Source organism: Monodelphis domestica, chromosome 6, assembly GCF_027887165.1.
Source record: "Monodelphis domestica isolate mMonDom1 chromosome 6, mMonDom1.pri, whole genome shotgun sequence".
Lineage (NCBI taxonomy): Eukaryota > Metazoa > Chordata > Mammalia > Didelphimorphia > Didelphidae > Monodelphis > Monodelphis domestica.
Genome location: NC_077232.1, coordinates 179,198,050 through 179,218,592, shown reverse-complemented (window position 1 = coordinate 179,218,592; position 20,543 = coordinate 179,198,050). Strand labels below are relative to the sequence as shown.

Genomic DNA, 20,543 nt, shown 5'->3' with positions numbered 1-20,543 from the left:
ATGCCCATTATCACCTCTACTATTTGACATTGTACTAGAAACACTAGCAGTAGCAATTAGAGAAGATAAAGGAATTGAAGGCATCAAAATAGGCAAGGAGGAGACCAAGTTATCACTCTTTGCGGATGACATGATGGTCTACTTAAAGAATCCTAGAGATTCAACCAAAAAGCTAATTGAAATAATCAACAACTTTAGCAAAGTTGCAGGATACAAAATAAACCCACATAAATCATCAGCTTTTCTATATATCTCCAACACAGCTCAGCAGCAAGAACTAGAAAGAGAAATCCCATTCAAAATCACCTTAGACAAAATAAAATACCTAGGAATCTATCTCCCAAGACAAACACAGGAACTATATGAACACAACTACAAAACACTCGCCACACAACTAAAACTAGACTTGAACAAATGGAAAAACATTAACTGCTCATGGATAGGACGAGCCAATATAATAAAAATGACCATCCTACCCAAACTTATTTATCTATTTAGTGCCATACCCATTGAACTACCAAAATACTTCTTCACTGATTTAGAAAAAACTATAACAAAGTTCATTTGGAAGAACAAAAGATCAAGGATATCCAGGGAAATAATGAAAAAAAACACACATGATGGGGGCCTTGCAGTCCCTGACCTAAAACTATATTACAAAGCAGCAGTCATCAAAACAATTTGGTACTGGCTAAGAAACAGAAAGGAAGATCAGTGGAATAGACTGGGGGAAAGCGACCTCAGCAAGACAGTATACGATAAACCCAAAGATCCCAGCTTTTGGGACAAAAATCCACTATTCGATAAAAACTGCTGGGAAAATTGGAAGACAGTGTGGGAGAGACTAGGAATAGATCAACACCTCACACCCTACACCAAGATAAATTCAAAATGGGTGAGTGACTTAAACATAAAGAAGGAAACCATAAGTAAATTGGGTAAACATAGAATAGTATACATGTCAGACCTTTGGGAGGGGAAAGGCTTTAAAACCAAGCAAGATATAGAAAGAATCACAAAATGTAAAATAAATAATTTTGACTACATCAAACTAAAAAGCTTTTGTACAAACAAAACCAATATAACTAAAATCAGAAGGGAAACAACAAATTGGGAAAAAATCTTCATAGAAACCTCTGACAAAGGTTTAATTACTCATATTTATAATGAGCTAAATCAATTGTACAAAAAATCAAGCCATTCTCCAATTGATAAATGGGCAAGGGAAATGGATAGGCAGTTCTCAGATAAAGAAATCAAAACTATTAACAAGCACATGAAGAAGTGTTCTACATCTCTTATAATCAGAGAGATGCAAATCAAAACAACTCTGAGGTATCACCTCACACCTAGCAGATTGGCTAACATAACAGCAAAGGAAAGTAATGAATGCTGGAGGGGATGTGGCAAAATAGGGACATTAATTCATTGCTGGTGGAGTTGTGAATTGATCCAACCATTCTGGAGGGCAATTTGGAACTATGCCCAAAGAGCAACAAAAGAATATCTACCCTTTGACCCAGCCATAGCACTGCTGGGTCTGTACCCCAAAGAGATAATGGACACAAAGACTTGTACAAAAATATTCATAGCTGCGCTCTTTGTGGTGGCCCAAAACTGGAAAACGAGGGGATGCCCATCAATTGGGGAATGGCTGAACAAACTGTGGTATATGTTGGTGATGGAATACTATTGTGCTAAAAGGAATAATAAAGTGGAGAAGTTCCATGGAGACTGGAACAACCTCCAGGAAGTGATGCAGAGCGAGAGGAGCAGAACCAGGAGAACATTGTACACAGAGACTAATACACTGTGGTATAATCGAACGTAATGGACTTCTCCATTAGTGGCGGTGTAATGTCCCTGAACAACTTGCAGGGATCCAGGAGAAAAAAACACCATTCATAAGCAAAGGAAAAACTATGGGAGTGGAAACACCGAGAAAAAGCAACTGCCTGAATACAGAGGTTGAGGGGACATGACAGAGGATAGACTCTAAATGAACACTCTAATGCAAATACTATCAACAAAGCAATGGGTTCAAATCAAGAAAACATCTAATGCCCAGTGGATTTATGTGTCGGCTATGGGGGGTGGCGGGGGGGAGGAAAAGAAAATTATCTATGTCTTCAACGAATAATGCTTGGAAATGATCAAATAAAATATATTTAAAAAAAAAAAGAACCTTACATTCTAATCAAGAAAGATAATACATAAAGAAAAGCTAGAAAACAAAGATGTGTAGAGGATAAGGTACCCGTTCTGGGGGCAAGATAGCTGGCAAAGAGGTGAATCTGGAGAGTGAGTTGAGTCAAGAGTAATATCAAGAGAAAGTAAAGAAGGTTCTTGGAAAGTTGGTTGGATCCCTGGTGGTGAACTTATGGGAATATCTAGACAAGAATCAGACAGGATGGGCAGACATTGGTGGAAACATTCACATTAATGAAATTCCAGACCCATTTGAGAAGTTAAGTAAGCCAACTTATCAAGGTCTTACTGCCTTTGATCTTGGCTCCAAAATGTTTGCAATCTTGCCTCTCAACTTTAGATAACAACAGAATTTGGTTAGTGCACTTTCCTTTTAATTTCTAAGACACTGAATGCAGCCTCATTCAATGATTCCTCTTGGGCTGACACTAAATCATTAATAATCAGTTGGCTTAGAACTGGGTTTTAACTAGTTGGGAATTCAACTTAAACTGAGACCTTTCTATAGACCCTATATTTATCCAGTGTATTGTGAGAAGGTCATGTTAAATCTCTCATTAGTGTTAAATTATACTGCAGTGAAATAGGGATATGTGTATTTGGTTGACCTGTGCAAGAATTTGTGTTGCTTCGCTATGCATATTTGTTACAAGGGTTTTGTGTGTATGTGTATGTGTGTGTGTGAGTGTGAGTGTGAGTGTTTCAGTACATAAGAGATGTGAGAGGGAGAGAAAAGAAATGTTTATTAATTAAAAAAAGAAATTTAACACGAAATAAATTAAGCTATTCTTCCTTGTGCACTGATTTTGTTTTCCCTTCAAAGGAAAGTCTTAAATAAATCAGTGTTGGTCACTGAGTTGACCCTATTTTGTCATCACATTTTCTTCTTCCACAAACTTACAAAGTAGTTGCTTTGTTAACTTAAAATGATTTTAGTCAAATTTGGAAGAAAATTGACTAATTAGAACTCTTTTTAGCATGTTTTTTTTTTTCACCTTTTAAAGGAAGCATTTGAATTAAATGCGTTGACCAGAGTGACCTTTTCCATACTTTTGCCTATGTTTGCTCCACTTTACAAGGTCCCATTGCATACCAGCTTCAAATTTATCCTGGGACTGAGGACCAGAGTGGGGGTCTAAAGGTCATTTAGACTAATCCATTCATCTTGCAAAAGAGAAAACAGGTGTAGAGAGGGAAGTGACTTACTCAAGACCAAGTCTGGGAGCTGGGATTCATACCTCTAATTCCAACTCCAGTAGGCTATGGTGATCTGCTTCAAAGGCCTTCTCCTAGAAACTTCTGACTGTTTTATTATCCTCACTCATTCCTCCTATTTAGGCTCTAAATATCTGTAGCTAATGGGTGCTCACCATTCTCCATCCTTAGCCCCTCCCACAGAAATTTACTCAGTGGCCCCAATCCTTCCAATCAACTGACCACTTCCTCCAAAATTCTGCCGGCATTCTAAGCCTTTAATTATTGAAATACTCTAGCTCCTGAAAACACACCATGAAGTCTTCCTTGACTAACTCTAAGATTGGGCCATTTGATTCCATTTTTCCCTGTGTAAACATGAAATTCCATGACTCATGATTTGTCCCTCACCAGACTTTCACCAAAATTTTTTTAAAACCTTTCATGACTTCTTTACCATGTGAATATTTGCTCAAAACTTTTCTTACTGTTTAACATTTATTTGTTTTTAATTCCGCTTTATTTTGACTGAATATCTCTTATCTGTCTTTGTCAATAACCACCATTTAAGGGACTATCTGTCTAGCTTGCTTTGTACAGGACCCGGCTGCTAGTGTTCCCTGCCACCCCTGTACCCCAGAAAATATTATTTATTGACATGAAGTTTGCATTTATCCATCTGTGTACATATTATACTATTCCTCCGCCTCCTCCTCCCCTCCATCTCGCCCCTCAACAAAATGTAAGGTCTTTGAGGAGAAAGATTTTTTGAGGTTTTGTTTCTGTATTCTCGGCACCTATTACCATGCCTGGCACAAAGTAGTGCTTTAAAAAACATACTTAATGAAATGAATTAAAACACCCAAGACTATAAATATTTTTTGCTGATGGTAAAGTTTCCAGATGGCTGATCTTTTGTTGTTGTTTTAGCTGCAGAAAACATGGTGGGAAAGACTGAGAAAACAAGCCTTGGTGTGTGCTGAATAAAATGATTAAGGCTCCAAACAACTGCCAATAGTTTGGATGGGACCACTGCTATGTCTGAGATGAACCTTTGGAAGATTTGCAGGAGGCCATGAATAAGAAAAGCACAGGATTCCTAGCTGTGTGACCCTGGGCAAGTCACTTGACCCCCATTGCCTAGTCCTTACCACTCTTCTGCCTTGGAGCCAATACATAGTATTGACTCCAAGACGGAAGGTAGGGGTTAAAAAAAAAAGAAGAATTACACAGGAACAGGATCATACATCTATCCAAGCATTGAAGTATGAATAGAAAATAAAGGACAAAGAAAGTAAGGAACATATCTGAAAAGACAGGTACTGATTTCTAAAGTTGGTTGGTTTGGGTTGGCTTGTTGATTTGGATTTGGTTTTTTGTGTTCATTTTTGCTTTTCATCATTTCAAATAAGGAAAGCAATAAGGGGTGGTAAGGAGTAGGCTTCAAAACCAGAAAGACCTAGGTTCAAAATTCAACCCCTGACACATATTGACCATGAGACCTTGGACAAGTCACCTAACCTAAGTGCTCTAGGCACCTCTCTAAGACTAAAAGTTACAATGAAAAGACTGGTCCCTATTAGTAGAGCGAGTTTTCTCACTCTAAAGTTCCTCATTAAAATAAAATTATAGGTTTGATCCCTACCCATTCTGAACCACTATACAGTAACAAATACTTCCAACAACCTTTTCAAGTAATTTAATTATTTAAATAATATTTTATTATTTAAGAATAACAGAATAATATTTATTGTACTTCTAAGTTCTATCCAATAAAGGAAAAATGACAAAGTGTTTTACTTACCACCCGGTGATTAACATGCATTGAATCTTTAAAGAAACGAGTAATATCCGTACAGGTTGCTGGAAGACAAAATGAAAGAAAAAGAAGGCTGGCACTAAACCCAGTGTTCCCTTAGAGCTTCTCATGATTCCCCTGGAGGACCTGCCAACAAGCATTATATAGCATTTTCTCTGTTTTAGGGTATAATCATTAAAAGGTAAGATTAGTTTGTAGGAAAAGATGTTGCAGGAAAAAAAGACTTCTGAGAGTGGGGAATATTTTTATGTCTGAAACTCTTGTGTGACTCTCAACAAGCCAAGAAGAGAAAAATTCAAAAAGGAGATTCCATGTTATACAATTTAAAAAAAAATAAAATCTGATTGATGTATTTTGGTTTTGTCACTCACATTTTCCAATGTATCTCTCCTCCATCTCCTTTCCAGAAAGCCATTCCCAATAAAAAGTAAAGTGAAAAAGTCCAGCAAAACTAACTAATGTATTAAAAAGTATGTCATTATACGCACTGTTCCATAATGAACCAACTCTTGATTTACTATATTTATTCAGTAAGTAAAAGAAGGATTAAGTGTACTTTTCTTCCATTTCCTTCAAGAGACTTTTTCCTGATTCCCTGAGTTGTTAATTCTATCCTTCACATACACTCCCAAATAATTATCCTGTATTTATTTTGGATGTTGTATGTAACCCAGAGCTTAGGCTCACTGGCCTAAGTCTCTTTTCTTTGGTAGAGATTGATTACTTGATACTCCCTGCCTACACGCGGAGCAAAGTTGGCAAGTATTTGGATAAGAACTCTCAGTGCTTCTGGAATTGGAAGCTGGAATGTGGTTCCACATTCTCTTCAACTGCCATGTAGGATCCAGTGCCTCAGTCATGCCCCAGCCTCTGATCACCATGCTAGAAACTGGAGAATTTAGCCACGAGAGATCTGAGTCTCTTTCTCCCTTATGGCTGAAGTCAGATTTCTTGCTCCCAATGAGAGAACTCATTCACTCTGTATTTTCTGATATATTCTAACCTGTATAACTTCTTTAATTTCTTTTGTTATTGGTTTGGATAAATTTTTTTTAAACCCTTATCTTCTGCCTTGGAAAGGATACTAAGCATCAATTCCAAGGCAGAAGAGTAGTAAGGACAAGGTAATTGGAGTTAAATGACTTGCACTGGGACATACATCTAAGAATTGTCAGAGGACAAATTTGAACCCAGGACCCTCCTGTTTCCAGGCTTGACACACTATCCACTGAGCCACCTAGTCTTCCCAAATGACTTTATTTATTTTTTATTCACTATGTGTCTCATGTAACTCAGATTTGGTGGGAAGGGAGTCAACTTTTAAATAAATAGCTCAAAGTCCTCCTTCCCTTCTAAAGAGAGAAAGATCAGGAATAACTCAAACCTAAGAATTCTTTTTCCTGGACTAATAATATTTAGGGGGAAAGACAGATATTCTAGCTCAGTACTCTCTCTCTCTCTCTCTCTCTCTCTCTCTCTCTCTCTCTCTCTCTCTCTCTCTCTCTCTCTCTCTCTGAGGAGAGTAGCATGGCCAGCCTCAAGGCACCAATCTTCTGCTGTACCCTTCCAGGCAAGAATCAGAGCAATCACTTGGAGCTTCTAGTCATGCCTGTTTCTCTGTGAACCACAATCTAGACAGACCCACGTGGATACCCAGAACCTACGTGAACACACACACACACACACACACACACACACACACACACACACACACACACTCTACATGCATTTACTTTTCTGTGTACCGGTTATTTCCCATAGTCGAATATAAACTCTTTGATAGCAGAGGACTTGTTTTGTTTTATATTCCCCAGGGCTTAGCTTGGTGTCTGGTACATGGTAGGCATTTAAAAAATGCTTGTTATGGATTGCATGAAAGCCTTGGTATAACCTACATCAAAACATTTACCTCCTGGGGAGGGGAGGAAGGAGAGAAGAAGAAAATCTGAATCCTGAAATGACAGAAAACAATCATCAAATGTTGTTTCTATGTGTAACTGAAAATAAATGTATATATGTGTGCTTATTAAATTGAATTGAGTTGAATTCTCTTCCCAGAAGGGACAGAAACCTGATAATACAGAGCAGGGTGAAGGAGGGACGCTGGTGAGTGAAGACTCATCAGGAGATAGCCCAACTTATACAGAGAAACATTTTTTCTAGGTATCCTCAACCAAAATGAAGTAAAGACAAGCCAATTATACGAAGGATTCGAGGGGGGGGAAACCACATTTCCACATGACTCAGGTAAGAGGAAGCTCCAGCTTTTAATCTGGCCAGTTTGCTGAACTACTACTTCCTTTTGCAATGAATCAAAATTCCCATTCTTTTAAGGGTTAGAAGACTCTCAAATCCCAAGGCACTGGAAGATGCTTTAACTAGCTGGTCATCTTGCAATAGAACAACACGGCTAGAAACAGGGTAGTATAACCCCCAAAGCAGCCACCTCTCCCCTGAGCTCCAGATCCAAATCTTCAACCACCTATAGGAGGACATATTTACCTTAATGTCCCCTGGGCACTTAAAATATAACACATTCACTCTTGAACTAAGTCATCTTCCCCCTAAAATTACTCCTTTAGGACTTCTCTAATTCTGTCTCCGTTCACTCCATCATGCATGTCCATAACCTTCGGAGTGGTTGGTTCTCTTAAATGATTTTCTGTCCTTTAGCTTTCATATCTAATCAGATGCCAAATCCTGTGACTACACATATATTAATATCTCTTGCATCCATCCCTTCCTCTGTTTCCACTGCTACCCTAGGTATCACTACCCACCTGGTCTATTACATTAGCTTCCTACCTTTTAAAAGGTCTTCTCCCTTTGACTCTTTTTTTTTCCTCCATGCCCAAGCCATCCTTAAATCATGGCCAGAATCATTTTTTCTTTTACATACTCCTTCTCCAACCTCTGTGCCTCTGTTCTGGCTTGTCTCCTTTGTCTGGAACACTCTGCCCCCTCACTTGAGTTCTTAAGTTTCCTACGCTTTCTCCAAGATTTAGCTCAAATCGTATTTTTGCAAGAGACCTTTTTTGTTCCCCCTTTCTTTCCCCTCCCCTGCCACAATTAATGTCTTTCCCTATCAGATTATCTACCTTTATCTACTTTGTATGTATCTTGTATATACCTAGTTATTTACAAGTTTTCATCCTCAGAATAATAACTAGGGATTTTTAGCACTTTAATTTTGGGAAAGTGCTTCATATGTGATTTGGTTCCCTTAATCCTAACAACAATTCTGGGAAGTAGATGTTATTATTATCCCCATTTTATAGATGAAGAAACTAAGTGTGAGAGAGGTTTAATTAATTGCCAAGAGTCACACAACTATGAAATATCTGAGTCAAGAGAACTATCCACTGTAAACCTTAAAATTTCTTAGACTTATGAATGTTGGAAATTTCCCCATTGGGAAATTTCATACTTGAAAAAATTTCCTACTGATAGTAAGAACTCTATTGGAATATGAAACTCCTTGGCATGGGAGGATCCTTCTCCTCCCTACTTAATACTACTTTAGGACAGAAACCTTTTGCTAAACAATGGAAATGGCTTTGACCTATGCTTAAGCATAGAACAGGAAGTTCTTTGAGTCATGATTGATTTTAGAATTGATACAATAGAGATACTTGGAATGACAGAACCAGGTCTTGGAAACTACAATCTCCACCCTACTCAGAGTAACAGGATTTAGGAAGGGCTGCAGCAAAGATCAAGATTTAATTATTTGAGAATATGACCTTCAACAGACATGTGCAAAGGGGGCAGACCTCTGGGTGGTCCTGGGTTAAACTAGAGCCACCATTGGCACAGGGAAGACATGGACAGTGATTGGTAGATGTGAGAACTGAGGGGAGGGAACTTAGATTGTTTGCTTAAAGATAGCCAGGTCTGAGGACTGGGAGGAGTTTTTGCTCTGAAGGAGGAGAGTTCCTGGAGGGGGAGTTTTTGCTCTGAGGGAGGTCTGAGAGGAGAGAGGTCCTGGAGGGAGAGCTCCTGGAGAGGTCTTGAAGGAGGCAGTGGAAGGAGAACTCAGGAGGAGTCAGGAGGAGAATTCTCTGGAAACATTTCTTGAAAGGAGGTTCTCTTGAAGGTGGAGCCTGAGGTTGGCATGAGAAGCCTTACCTAGAGAGATCTTGGGTGAGTGATAAAACCAACTAACTGATTTATCTCTTAGGACTGAGGTCTAGGCCTTATTGGCTTGAGACCTTTCATTCTTATTCCTTTCTTATTTTCTCTCTTTTTCTATTGATTAATCAGTGTATTATAAATTAAATTTCTCTATAAAACCCAGTTGGCTTGAGCATATTCATAAATTGGGAATATATTCCCTGACGACCATCTTATATTTATATAATCCCAAGACACAGTAGAAAACATATTTCAGCGGTCATAATTGATATATATATTTCCCTTGCTCCCAAACATTTTAATTATTACAGTTTATGGCTCCCACTCTCTTATCTACAACAATTTAAACCCCAAACTTATTTTAAATCTAACACCACTGCAGTGTGGAGGGTGGGAAAGAGGGAGAGAATTTGAAACTCAAAATTTTATTTTAAAAATGAATGTTAAAAAATTGTAATTGGGTGCAACCAAAATTAGAATGGAAGCAACAAATTGGGGAAATTTTTCTATAACAAAAAAACTCTGACAAAGGTCTCATTTCTCAAATTTATAAGGCGCTAATCAATTGTACAAAAAAAAAATCAAGCCATTCCCCAATTGACAAATGTTCAAGGGACATGAATAGGCAGTTTTCAGATAAAGAAATCAAAACTCTCAGTAAGCACATGAAAAAGAGTTCTAAATCTCTCATAATTACATAAATGCAAATCAAAACAATGCTGACATACCACCTCATACCTAGCAGATTGGCCACTATGACAGTAAAGGAAAATAATAAATGTTGGAGAGATTGTGGCAAAAATCAAGACACTAATACATTGCTGGTGGAATTGTAAATTAACCCAGCCATTATAGAAGTCGGTATGGAATTATGCATAAAGGCTTTAAAAGAATATGTACCCTTTGATCCAGCCATACGATTGCTGGGTTTGTACCCCAAAGAGATAATAAGGAAAAAGACTTGTACAAAAATATTTATAGCCACACTCTTTGTGGTGGCAAAAAAAACTGCAAAATGAGGGGATGTCCCTCAATTGGGGAATGGCTGAATAAATTGTGGTATATTATGGTGATAGAATACCACTGTGCTGTATGTTCTGGAGGCTTTCCATATGAATTTGGAGAACCTCAATGAACTGATGCAGAGTAAAATGAGCAGAACCAAAAGAACATTGTACAAATAAAATGAAATGATTGTGCAATAATCCAATGTAACCAACTTTGCTACTAGCAGCAATGCAACAAGCCAGGGCATTCCTGAAGCATTTACGGGAAAGAATGCTCTCCAGATTGAAAGAAAGAACTGTGGGAGTAAAAATGCAAAAGCAAAATATATGACATCACTTGTCACATGTATATATGGGTATGTGATTTGGGGTTTAGGCTTTAATAAATCTCTTTATAGCAAAAAATGAATATGTGTGAAGATTAAAATTAACTCTTCCCCTGATTGTAAAGATTAAAATTGTAACCCCTGCCTATTTTTAGATTTTAATCACCAAAAGTATAAACATCCCATTTAATCATTAAGTGGGAGCTCTGTGACCCAAGTGTGCAATAGTGAGTGACAAATCAGAATCGACCAACTGCCTCCTGGGAAGTCCTAAAGCAGGACTTCAACTGTGATTGGTAGATATAGAAATAGGGGAAGGAACAGGAAGTGATGCAAGAGAAAGTGTCTTTAAAAGGGAGTGACAACTTCCTGAAGGGCGCTCTACTTGGTGTAGAGGCTGATGGAGAATCTGCTGACTGGACCTGAGAACCTGTTCCTGGTGAGGCTGTTCTAAAATCTCTTCCTTTGAACTGACAAGTGGTGAGTGAAAGAGCTGACTCCTTTCCTGGATATTTTCTGAAAAAACTAACCTTAGGAGAGACTTAACTCTTGAGAGAGACTTACCCAGGTCTTCCGCTTTGCCGAGGCCTAAGGGAGTAAATTATTTGATGCTTAGGTTAGATATCTTGCCCTATCCTCTCTCTGATTTTCTTACTTTACTCTTTCTATATTTTGTAAATAAATTGCAAATAAATCTCTTTGGAATTCATATAAATTCATAGTGACCACACTTTAAATAATCGAGTCTAATCCTTTTAAAATTAATCCCTTTTCCCCCCTTACATATGGAAATAAGTATCAAGTGATAACATTTATATAACCCAGTCGAATTGCTTGTAGGCTCTGGGAGGGGAAAGGGAAGAGAGGTGGGAAAGAAAATGAATCATTTAAACATTGAAATATTTTAAAATAAAACTAAAAACAAATAAATAAATATTGTAATTGGTGAAAAATAATTTTTAAAAATAAACAGAAAAAGTCTACCACTATGAAAAAATATAGTGCCTTTTCTTTATTATCTCCAATCTATACTGTATACTGCTTTTTCCTACATACATAATCTGCATGTTGTCACAGTTGGACTGTGAGAGCAGGGGTTGTCTTCTGTCCATCTTTCTATCCCTATCACTTTAGCTTAGTAGGTGCTTAATAAATGCTTGTTGACTGATTGAAATTAAGAGGTCTAGGTCCAAATTCTGATTCAGACACTTAATTGTTGTGTGACCTTAAACAAATCTCTTCACTTCTATAATGTACATAAAATGTAGATAATGATGCACTCCCTAGATCACTAGATTTTTGTTAGGAAAGTGCTTTGTGACACTAAAGAATGAGGCATGAACTATTATTATACAACATTAAGGGCAATGATTTTAAGACAACTCCAAAGAACAGAAATCGCCATTTCTGCTCTCATTGTCAATTTTGTACTCAGATTCAATCTTGAAAAGAATATGGAGTAGGGAAAGCTAGGTGGCTCAGTGGATTGAGAGCTAGGCCTAGAGATGTGAGGTACTGGATTCAAATCTGATCTCAGACACTTCCTAGCTGTGTGACCTTGGGCAAGTCACTTCTTAACCTCAATTGCCTAGCTCTTACCTTGGAACTAATACTTAATATCAATTCTAATATGGAAAGTAAGGGTTTTCTAAAAAAAGAAAAGGAAAAGAAAAGAAAAGAAAAGGAAAAGAAAAGAAAAGAAGAAAAGAAAAGAAAAGAAAAGAAAAGAAAAGAAAAGAAAAGAAAAGAAAAGAAAAGAAAGAAAAAGAAAAGAAAGAAAAGGAAAGGAAAGGAAAGGAAAGAAAGGAAAGGAAAGGAAAGGAAGGAAAGGAAAGGAAAGGAAAGGAAAGGAAAGGAAAGGAAAGGAAAGGAAGGAAAGGAAAGGAAAGGAAGGAAAGGAAAGGAAAGGAAAGGAAAGGAAAGGAAAGGAAAGAAGAGGAAAGGAAAGAAGAGGAAAGGAAAGAAAGGAGAGGAGAGGAGAGGAAAGGAAAGGAAAGGAAAGAAGAGGAAAGGAAAGAAGAGGAAAGGAAAGAAAGGAGAGGAGAGGAGAGGAGAGAAGAGGAGAGAAGAGGAGAGAAAAGAAAAGAAAAGAAAAGAAAAGAAAAGAAAAGAAAAGAAAAGAAAAGAAAAGAAAAGAAAAGAAAAGAAAAGAAAAGAAAAGAAAAGAAAAGAAAAGAAAAGAAAAGAAAAGAAAAGAAAGGAAAGGAAAGGAAAGGAAGGGAAGAGAAGAAAGAGAAGAAAGAGAAAAAAAGAAAAGAACATAGAGGATTTATTATGTCTGGATTCTTTCATATAACAAAGTTGGTCATTTCTCCAAAAGAGTTAGTAAAAGACAGATAATGAAGATAATAATAATAACTGACATTTTATAGCACTTTAAAGTTTTGTAAGCACTTTATAAATATTATGTCATTTGATCTTTCCATCAACCCTAGGAGAAAGGTGCTATTATCCCCATTTTAGAAAGGACACTGAGATAGGTTAAGTGACTTTCCCATAGAGACATAATTAGTAAGTACCTAAGGTTAGATTTGAACTCAGGTCTTCCTGATTCCTGGTCTAGCATTCTATCCATTGCACCACCTAGCTGCCTAACAGATTGGTATTTTAGCTAAAGATTTTCCTTCAAAAAATTTACCTTCCAAAATAAAGCCTCAATGTTGTCTTTCAGAAAAGTATCCTTGTTCCACTTTGCTTTTCATTAAGCCCATTTAATACAGATATAATTTACTGGCATTTCTCCACCTGCCTGCTTCCACTTCCCAGTACAAGAACAGTAATAAGATTGATTGACATCATTCATGAAAATAGAAGGCATGTCCTACATCATAAAGATCTACTCCAGGCTTTCAATGAGGCCTTGATCTTATGACTACTTCCTTCACAGGTTCCGATTGAGAGCTATCTACTTATCCTATGTGATTCCTAATCTTGTCTTTGCAAATATTATCCACCCATCACCCTTTACCTGATACAATTTTTTTACCACTACCACCACCAAAAAGCATCTAACTAAACTGATACATTAAAAAATTATGTGCAAACCACCAACTCCACATTGTTGAAAATTGGCTTTAAAATATATAAATTATATATATATATATATATATATATATATATATATATATATGATCATTTAAATACCCTCTGCTTTTGAGTTCCCTTTAGATTTGTTTTACTTGGATACTTTTTTTCTCTTGACTTTATGGCTATCTTTCTTTTAGTGTAATCATGTTATGTATTCTTTTCTTTTTGTCTTTATATATTTCCCTTGTTTTCTTTTTATTTCCAATATTTGTCATTTCTAATAACAATACAATCTATTGCATTCAAATGTCACAATCTATTCAGCCATTCCTCCCATTCATTACTTTGTGTTATTTCCAGTTATTTTGTCATAACAAACAAATCTTCCATGAATATTTTCATACATACACAGCTTTTTACCCCTCACTAATGCCCTTAGGACCTAATCTAAGTAATGGGATCTCTAGGTCAATGAACATGAACAGCTTTATAGCTCTGAATATTTCCATCTTGATTTCTAAAAAAATTCACAGCTGCTTTAGCAATGTAATATTAGGCCTGTCTCTCCACATTCCTATCAACATCTAATTTAATCTCTTTAGTCAATCTGGTTCTTAGTTAACATATATTAACAGGACCATGTTTTTCTAGATTGGTCCTTTCGGTAGCAGAAACAATCTGTTGCCAGAACCATACTCTTTCCAAAACAAGTCTTTCTAGCTTGGTCATTTCTAGTGAGACTTTTGTTCCAGTGCCACGACCATCAGGGATGCAGGATTGCCTCCATGGTATGATGAGTGTTGAAGTAAGAGATCTTTGCAGAATATTTATGCTCTGTAGGCCATTGTTGTCCCACCAGAAATTTGGATTATATGCTTGGTCAGGCTTAGATCTTCTAACTAACCTCATGCAGGTATATGGGAGCTCTCCAGATATTTATCTTATTTAACTTATCTATGATTCTAGTCCTTTAACTTCTTTTTTTTTGTTAGATTTATTTAGTTCAGAGAGGAATAATAAATGGGAAACCTGCATGCTAAACTAAACTCATATCAACAACCTGCCCAATGTTTTTGTTTGGTTGTTTCAGGAATGCCTGACATGATGCCATCCAGGATTTTCTTGGTAAAGGTACTGGAGTGGTCCACCACTTCCTTCTCCATATCATTTTACATATGTATTTTCCTGCAAAATAGGAATCATACTCTCTATCCTTTCCCTTTCTCTTAGGAATCAGCTTTGATTTCATTGTAAATAGACTGCAAAAATAATAAGTAACCCCCAAAATGCTACTTTTTCGAAGACAGGGACCAGTTTTTTTCCTTTCTCTTTGGAGGAATAGACAAGAGAGATGAGTTTCATTTGCAAGTGGGAAAAGAACTGAGATCAGACATTAAAAGTAGACCTGTTTTAGGACAAGAGTTATTTTTTTAAAGAAAATTTTATTTAAATTAGTTAATTTAGAATATTTTTTCTATGCTTACAAGACTCATGTTCTTTCCCTCTCCCCCTCCCACCCCTCTCCCATAGCCAATGAACATTTCCACTGGGTTTTACACGTGTCATTGATCAAGACCTATTTCCATATTATTGATATTTGTACTAGGATGGTCATTTAGAGTTAGAGCAAGAGTTATTAACAAACCCTTAGGACAGCTTACTGAGGAAGGTTAAAAAGTTTTGGTTTTTTTCTTACAGATCTTTCAAAATAAAGCAGATCTTCATAGGATCACTTTTTGTGGTAGCCAAGAGCTGGACATAGAGGTGGAAGTTCCCCTCTCAGTTGAAGATTGCCCAGATAAGCTGTGGCACTTGAATGGGATGCCATATGATTATGTAATTCAGAAAGAAAAATGTGAGGAATTCAAAGAAGCATGGAAAGGCTTATATGAACAAAAAATGAAATATGCAAAAGCAAAAGAATATGCATAAAAACTACAACCTTATAAATGAAAAGGCCACTAAAACGAATTCAGAAGGCACTAGGTTCAAATCTTGTCTACATTACCTGTGTGTGACTTTAGGCAATCTGCAAAGCTAAGAGAATTATTATTCTGCTTTTCTAGTCTGTGATCTTAGAGCCTTCCTTTTAAGACTACCCTTGGCGTATTCTGAATATCTCTTGTTTGTACCAATTGTTCACCTGTTGTCTTCACTGGATTGTGAACTCCTTGAGAGCAGGGACCAGTTTTTTATTTGGTTTGGAGTTTTTGCCTTTCATTGTATCTCTAGTGCTTAACACGGTGCCTGGCGCATAATAAGCTCTTTTAAAATGTTCATTGCTTTGACTTTCCTTGTCTTCAATAAATAAGAGATCTTGAAAACAACAAAGCACAAAAGGTATGGGTTTATGAGTGAGAATAACTTACCCTGAGAAAATGAGTACAATGCTACAAGTGAAAAGATTGATCTCTAATGGAATGGAAAAGTTCGGTGAAATGGACAAATGGAAAAGAATAGTGAAAAAACAAGAGTTGAGCAGGAACTTTGAAATAAAAACACAAGTCATGTGATACCTAGAAAGGTAAATTTATTTTAGGAACTATAGGATGATGTAATCCTAACATTCTAATACCAGAAGATAGTGTCCCTTAAGAATCTGACTGTTGGCACTTCCGGTTAAGATGGCGGCTTAGAGAAAGCTAAAGTTCAGATCTCCGGAAAACCCTTCCCCACCGATCTCAAACTATAAGCTCCTAAGGCGCCGAAATTCAAAACGATCAACAGCACAGACCCTGGGAACCCTCCTCCTGGACCTGGACCTGGATCAAAAGGTACGGCTCCCTCAAAAGCCAGAACCCGAGATCACTCGGACCTAAGGGGTAGGAGCGCAGAGTCCAAGGCTCCGGGAAGCCGCAGCCCGGCCTGGCTCAGAGAGCAGGGTCCTCGGAACAACAACCCTCAGGGCCTTCTATCCGAGTCCCAGTGAAAGTCACTGCCTGGAGCAAGACAGCCTCACAGGCTGGATCCTGCTATCCAAGTCTCAGTGAAAGTCCCTGCCCTCGGAGCTTGGGGAAGCTGCAGCCCATCCCCCCGCAGGCGGACGAAACAGCCTCACGGCCAGCAATTCTGAAGGCAACTTCCAGAAAGCAACGTGGTCCGACCCTTCCATTCCAGTTCCAGTGAGGCATATTCAGTTTAACCCAGGGAAAGCTCATAGAACCGACAATCTGCCCAGGACTAAAGCCTCTGAACACCAGACAGAGATAAGAAAAGCTAATCCTCCACATTCAGAGATGGCAAACTCCACAGAAGCACAGAAGCCCCAAAATACCAAGAAAAATAAGAAGAAAGGGGCGACTTTGGACACATTCTATGGAGCCAAAATACAAAATACAGAGCAAATAGAAGAAGATATACAAGAAAATGCTCCAAAATCTTCCAAAGGAAATGGAAACTCTCCACAAACCCATGAAGAATTTGAATCAGAAATGACCAAAAAGATGGAAGCCTTCTGGGAGGAAAAGAGGGAAATAATGCAAAAGAAATTCACGCATCTACAAAACCAGTTTGACCAAACTGTAAAAGAAAACCAGGCTTTAAAGCAAGAACTAATAAAGCAAAGCCAAAACACCAAGAAATTAGAAGAGAACATAAAATATCTCACCGACAAGGTGATAGATCTGGAAAATAGAGGGAGAAGGGATAATTTAAGAATAATTGGACTCCCAGAAAAGCCAGAAATAAACACCAAACTGGACATGGTGATACAAGATATAATCAAAGAAAATTGCCCAGAGATTCTAGAACAAGGGGGCAATACAGCCACTGACAGAGCTCACAGAACACCTTCTACACTAAACCCCCAAAAGACAACTCCCAGGAATGTAATTGCCAAATTCCAAAGCTATCAAACAAAAGAAAAAATCCTACAGGAAGCCAGAAAAAGACAATTTAGATATAAAGGAATGCCAATCAGGGTCACCCAAGACCTTGCAAGTTCTACTCTGAATGATCGTAAGGCATGGAACATGATCTTCAGAAAGGCAAGAGAGCTGGGTCTCCAACCAAGAATCAGCTACCCAGCAAAACTGACTATATACTTCCAAGGGAAAGTATGGGCATTCAACAAAATAGAAGACTTCCAACTTTTTGCAAAGAAAAGACCAGAGCTCTGTGGAAAGTTTGATACCGAAAATCAAAGAGCAAGGAACACCTGAAAAGGTAAATATTAAGGAAAGGGGAAAAATGTTATCTTCTTCTTTTACTCAAACTCTCTTCTATAAGGACTACATTTATATCAATCTATCTATACTAATATGTGGGGAAAATGTAATGTATAAATAGGGGGTAAAGAAAGACCAAATAGAATAATCATTCTCACACAAAGATTCACATGGGAAGGGGAGGGGAAGAAAACTCCTATAAGAAGGAGAGGAAGAGAGGGGGGGGGGGGGTTTACTTAAACCTCAATCTCAGGGAAATCAACTCTGAGAGGGAAAAACATCCAGATCCATTGGGATCTTGAATTCTATCTTACCCAACAAGGGTAAGGAGAAGGGAAAACCAAGGGGGGGAGGGGGAGAGGGAGAACAAAAAGGGAGGGAAAGAGAGGGGGAGGGGGACGGAAGAAAAAGGGAGGGACTAAAAAGGGAAACATCAAGGGAGGGGACAAGGGGCACTGATTCAAAGTAAATCACTGGACTAAAAGGTAGAGCCGAAGAAGAAAAGGTTAGAATTAGGGAAGGCAATCAAAATGCCAGGGAGTCCACAAATGACAATCATAACTTTGAACGTGAATGGGATGAACTCACCCATAAAACGTAGACGAATAGCAGAATGGATTAGAATCCAAAACCCTACCATATGTTGTCTTCAAGAAACACACATGAGGCGGGTTGACACCCACAAGGTCAGAATTAAAGGATGGAGTAAGACCTTCTGGGCTTCAACTGATAGAAAGAAGGCAGGAGTGGTAATCATGATATCCGATAAAGCCAATGCAAAAATAGACCTGATCAAAAGGGATAGGGAAGGTAATTATATTTTGTTAAAAGGGACTATAGACAATGAGGAAATATCATTAATCAATATGTATGCACCAAATAATATAGCACCCAAATTTCTAATGGAGAAACTAGGAGAATTGAAGGAAGAAATAGACAATAAAACCATACTAGTGGGAGACTTAAACCAACCATTATCAAATTTAGATAAATCAAATCAAAAAATAAATAAGAAAGAGGTAAAAGAAGTGAATGAAATCTTAGAAAAATTAGAATTAATAGACATATGGAGAAAAATAAATAGGGATAAAGAGGAATACACCTTCTTCTCAGCACCACATGGCACATTCACAAAAATTGACCATACATTAGGTCACAGAAACATAGCACACAAATGCAGAAAAGCAGAAATAATGAATGCAGCCTTCTCAGATCACAAGGCAATAAAAATAATGATTAGTAATGGTACATGGAAAACCAAATCTAAAACCAATTGGAAATTAAACAATATGATACTCCAAAATCGTTTAGTTAAAGAAGAAATCATAGAAACAATTAATAATTTCATCGAGGAAAATGACAATGGCGAAACATCCTTTCAAACCTTTTGGGATGCAGCCAAAGCAGTAATCAGAGGTAAATTCATATCCCTGAATGCTTATATTAATAAACAAGGGAGAGCAGAGATCAATCAATTGGAAATGCAAATGAAAAAACTGGAAAGCGATCAAATTAAAAACCCCGAGCAGAAAACCAAATTAGAAATCCTAAAAATTAAGGGAAAAATTAATAAAATCGAAAGTGATAGAACTATTGATTTAATAAATGAGACAAGAAGCTGGTACTTTGAAAAAACAAACAAAATAGACAAGGTACTGGTCAATCTAATTAAAAAAAGGAAGGAAGAAAAGCAAATTCACAGCATTAAAGATGAAAAGGGGGACAGCACCTCTGATGAAGAGGAAATTAAGGCAATCATTAGAAATTACTTTGCCCAATTATATGGCAATAAATACACCAATTTAGGAGAAATGGATGAATATATACAAAAATACAAACTGCCTAGACTAACAGAAGAGGAAATAGAATTCCTAAATAATCCCATATCAGAAATTGAAATCCAACAAGCCATCAAAGAACTTCCTAAGAAAAAATCCCCAGGGCCTGATGGATTCACCTGTGAATTCTATCAAACATTCAGAGAACAGTTAATCCCAATACTACACAAACTATTTGACATAATAAGCAAAGAGGGAGTTCTACCAAACTCCTTTTACGACACAAACATGGTACTGATTCCAAAACCAGGCAGGTCAAAAACAGAGAAAGAAAACTATAGGCCAATCTCCCTAATGAATATAGATGCAAAAATCTTAAATAGGATACTAGCAAAAAGACTCCAGCAAGTGATCAGAAGGATCATTCACCATGATCAAGTAGGATTCATACCAGGGATGCAGGGCTGGTTCAACATTAGGAAAACCATCCACATAATTGACCACATCAACAAGCAAACTAGCAAGAACCACATGATTATCTCAATAGATGCAGAAAAAGCCTTTGATAAAATACAACACCCATTCCTATTAAAAACACTAGAAAGCATAGGAATAGAAGGGTCATTCCTAAAAATAATAAACAGTATATATCTAAAACCAACAGCTAATATCATCTGCAATGGGGATAAACTAGATGCATTCCCAATAAGATCAGGAGTGAAACAAGGATGCCCATTATCACCTCTACTATTTGACATTGTACTAGAAACACTAGCAGTAGCAATTAGAGAAGATAAAGGAATTGAAGGCATCAAAATAGGCAAGGAGGAGACCAAGTTATCACTCTTTGCGGATGACATGATGGTCTACTTAAAGAATCCTAG

At 37.4% G+C, this 20,543-nt stretch overlaps 1 protein-coding gene across 1 annotated transcript in view; it reads right to left on the bottom strand.

The window, feature by feature from the left end:
* C6H4orf51 (chromosome 6 C4orf51 homolog) overlaps positions 1 to 20,543 on the bottom strand; it is an 82,312-nt gene that overhangs the window by 35,382 nt on the left and 26,387 nt on the right. Inside the window, exon 3 of the mRNA XM_016423195.2 lies at positions 5,207 to 5,265. Coding sequence (XP_016278681.2) covers positions 5,207 to 5,265 — 59 coding nt within the window. The remainder of the gene's footprint in view (positions 1 to 5,206; positions 5,266 to 20,543) is intronic.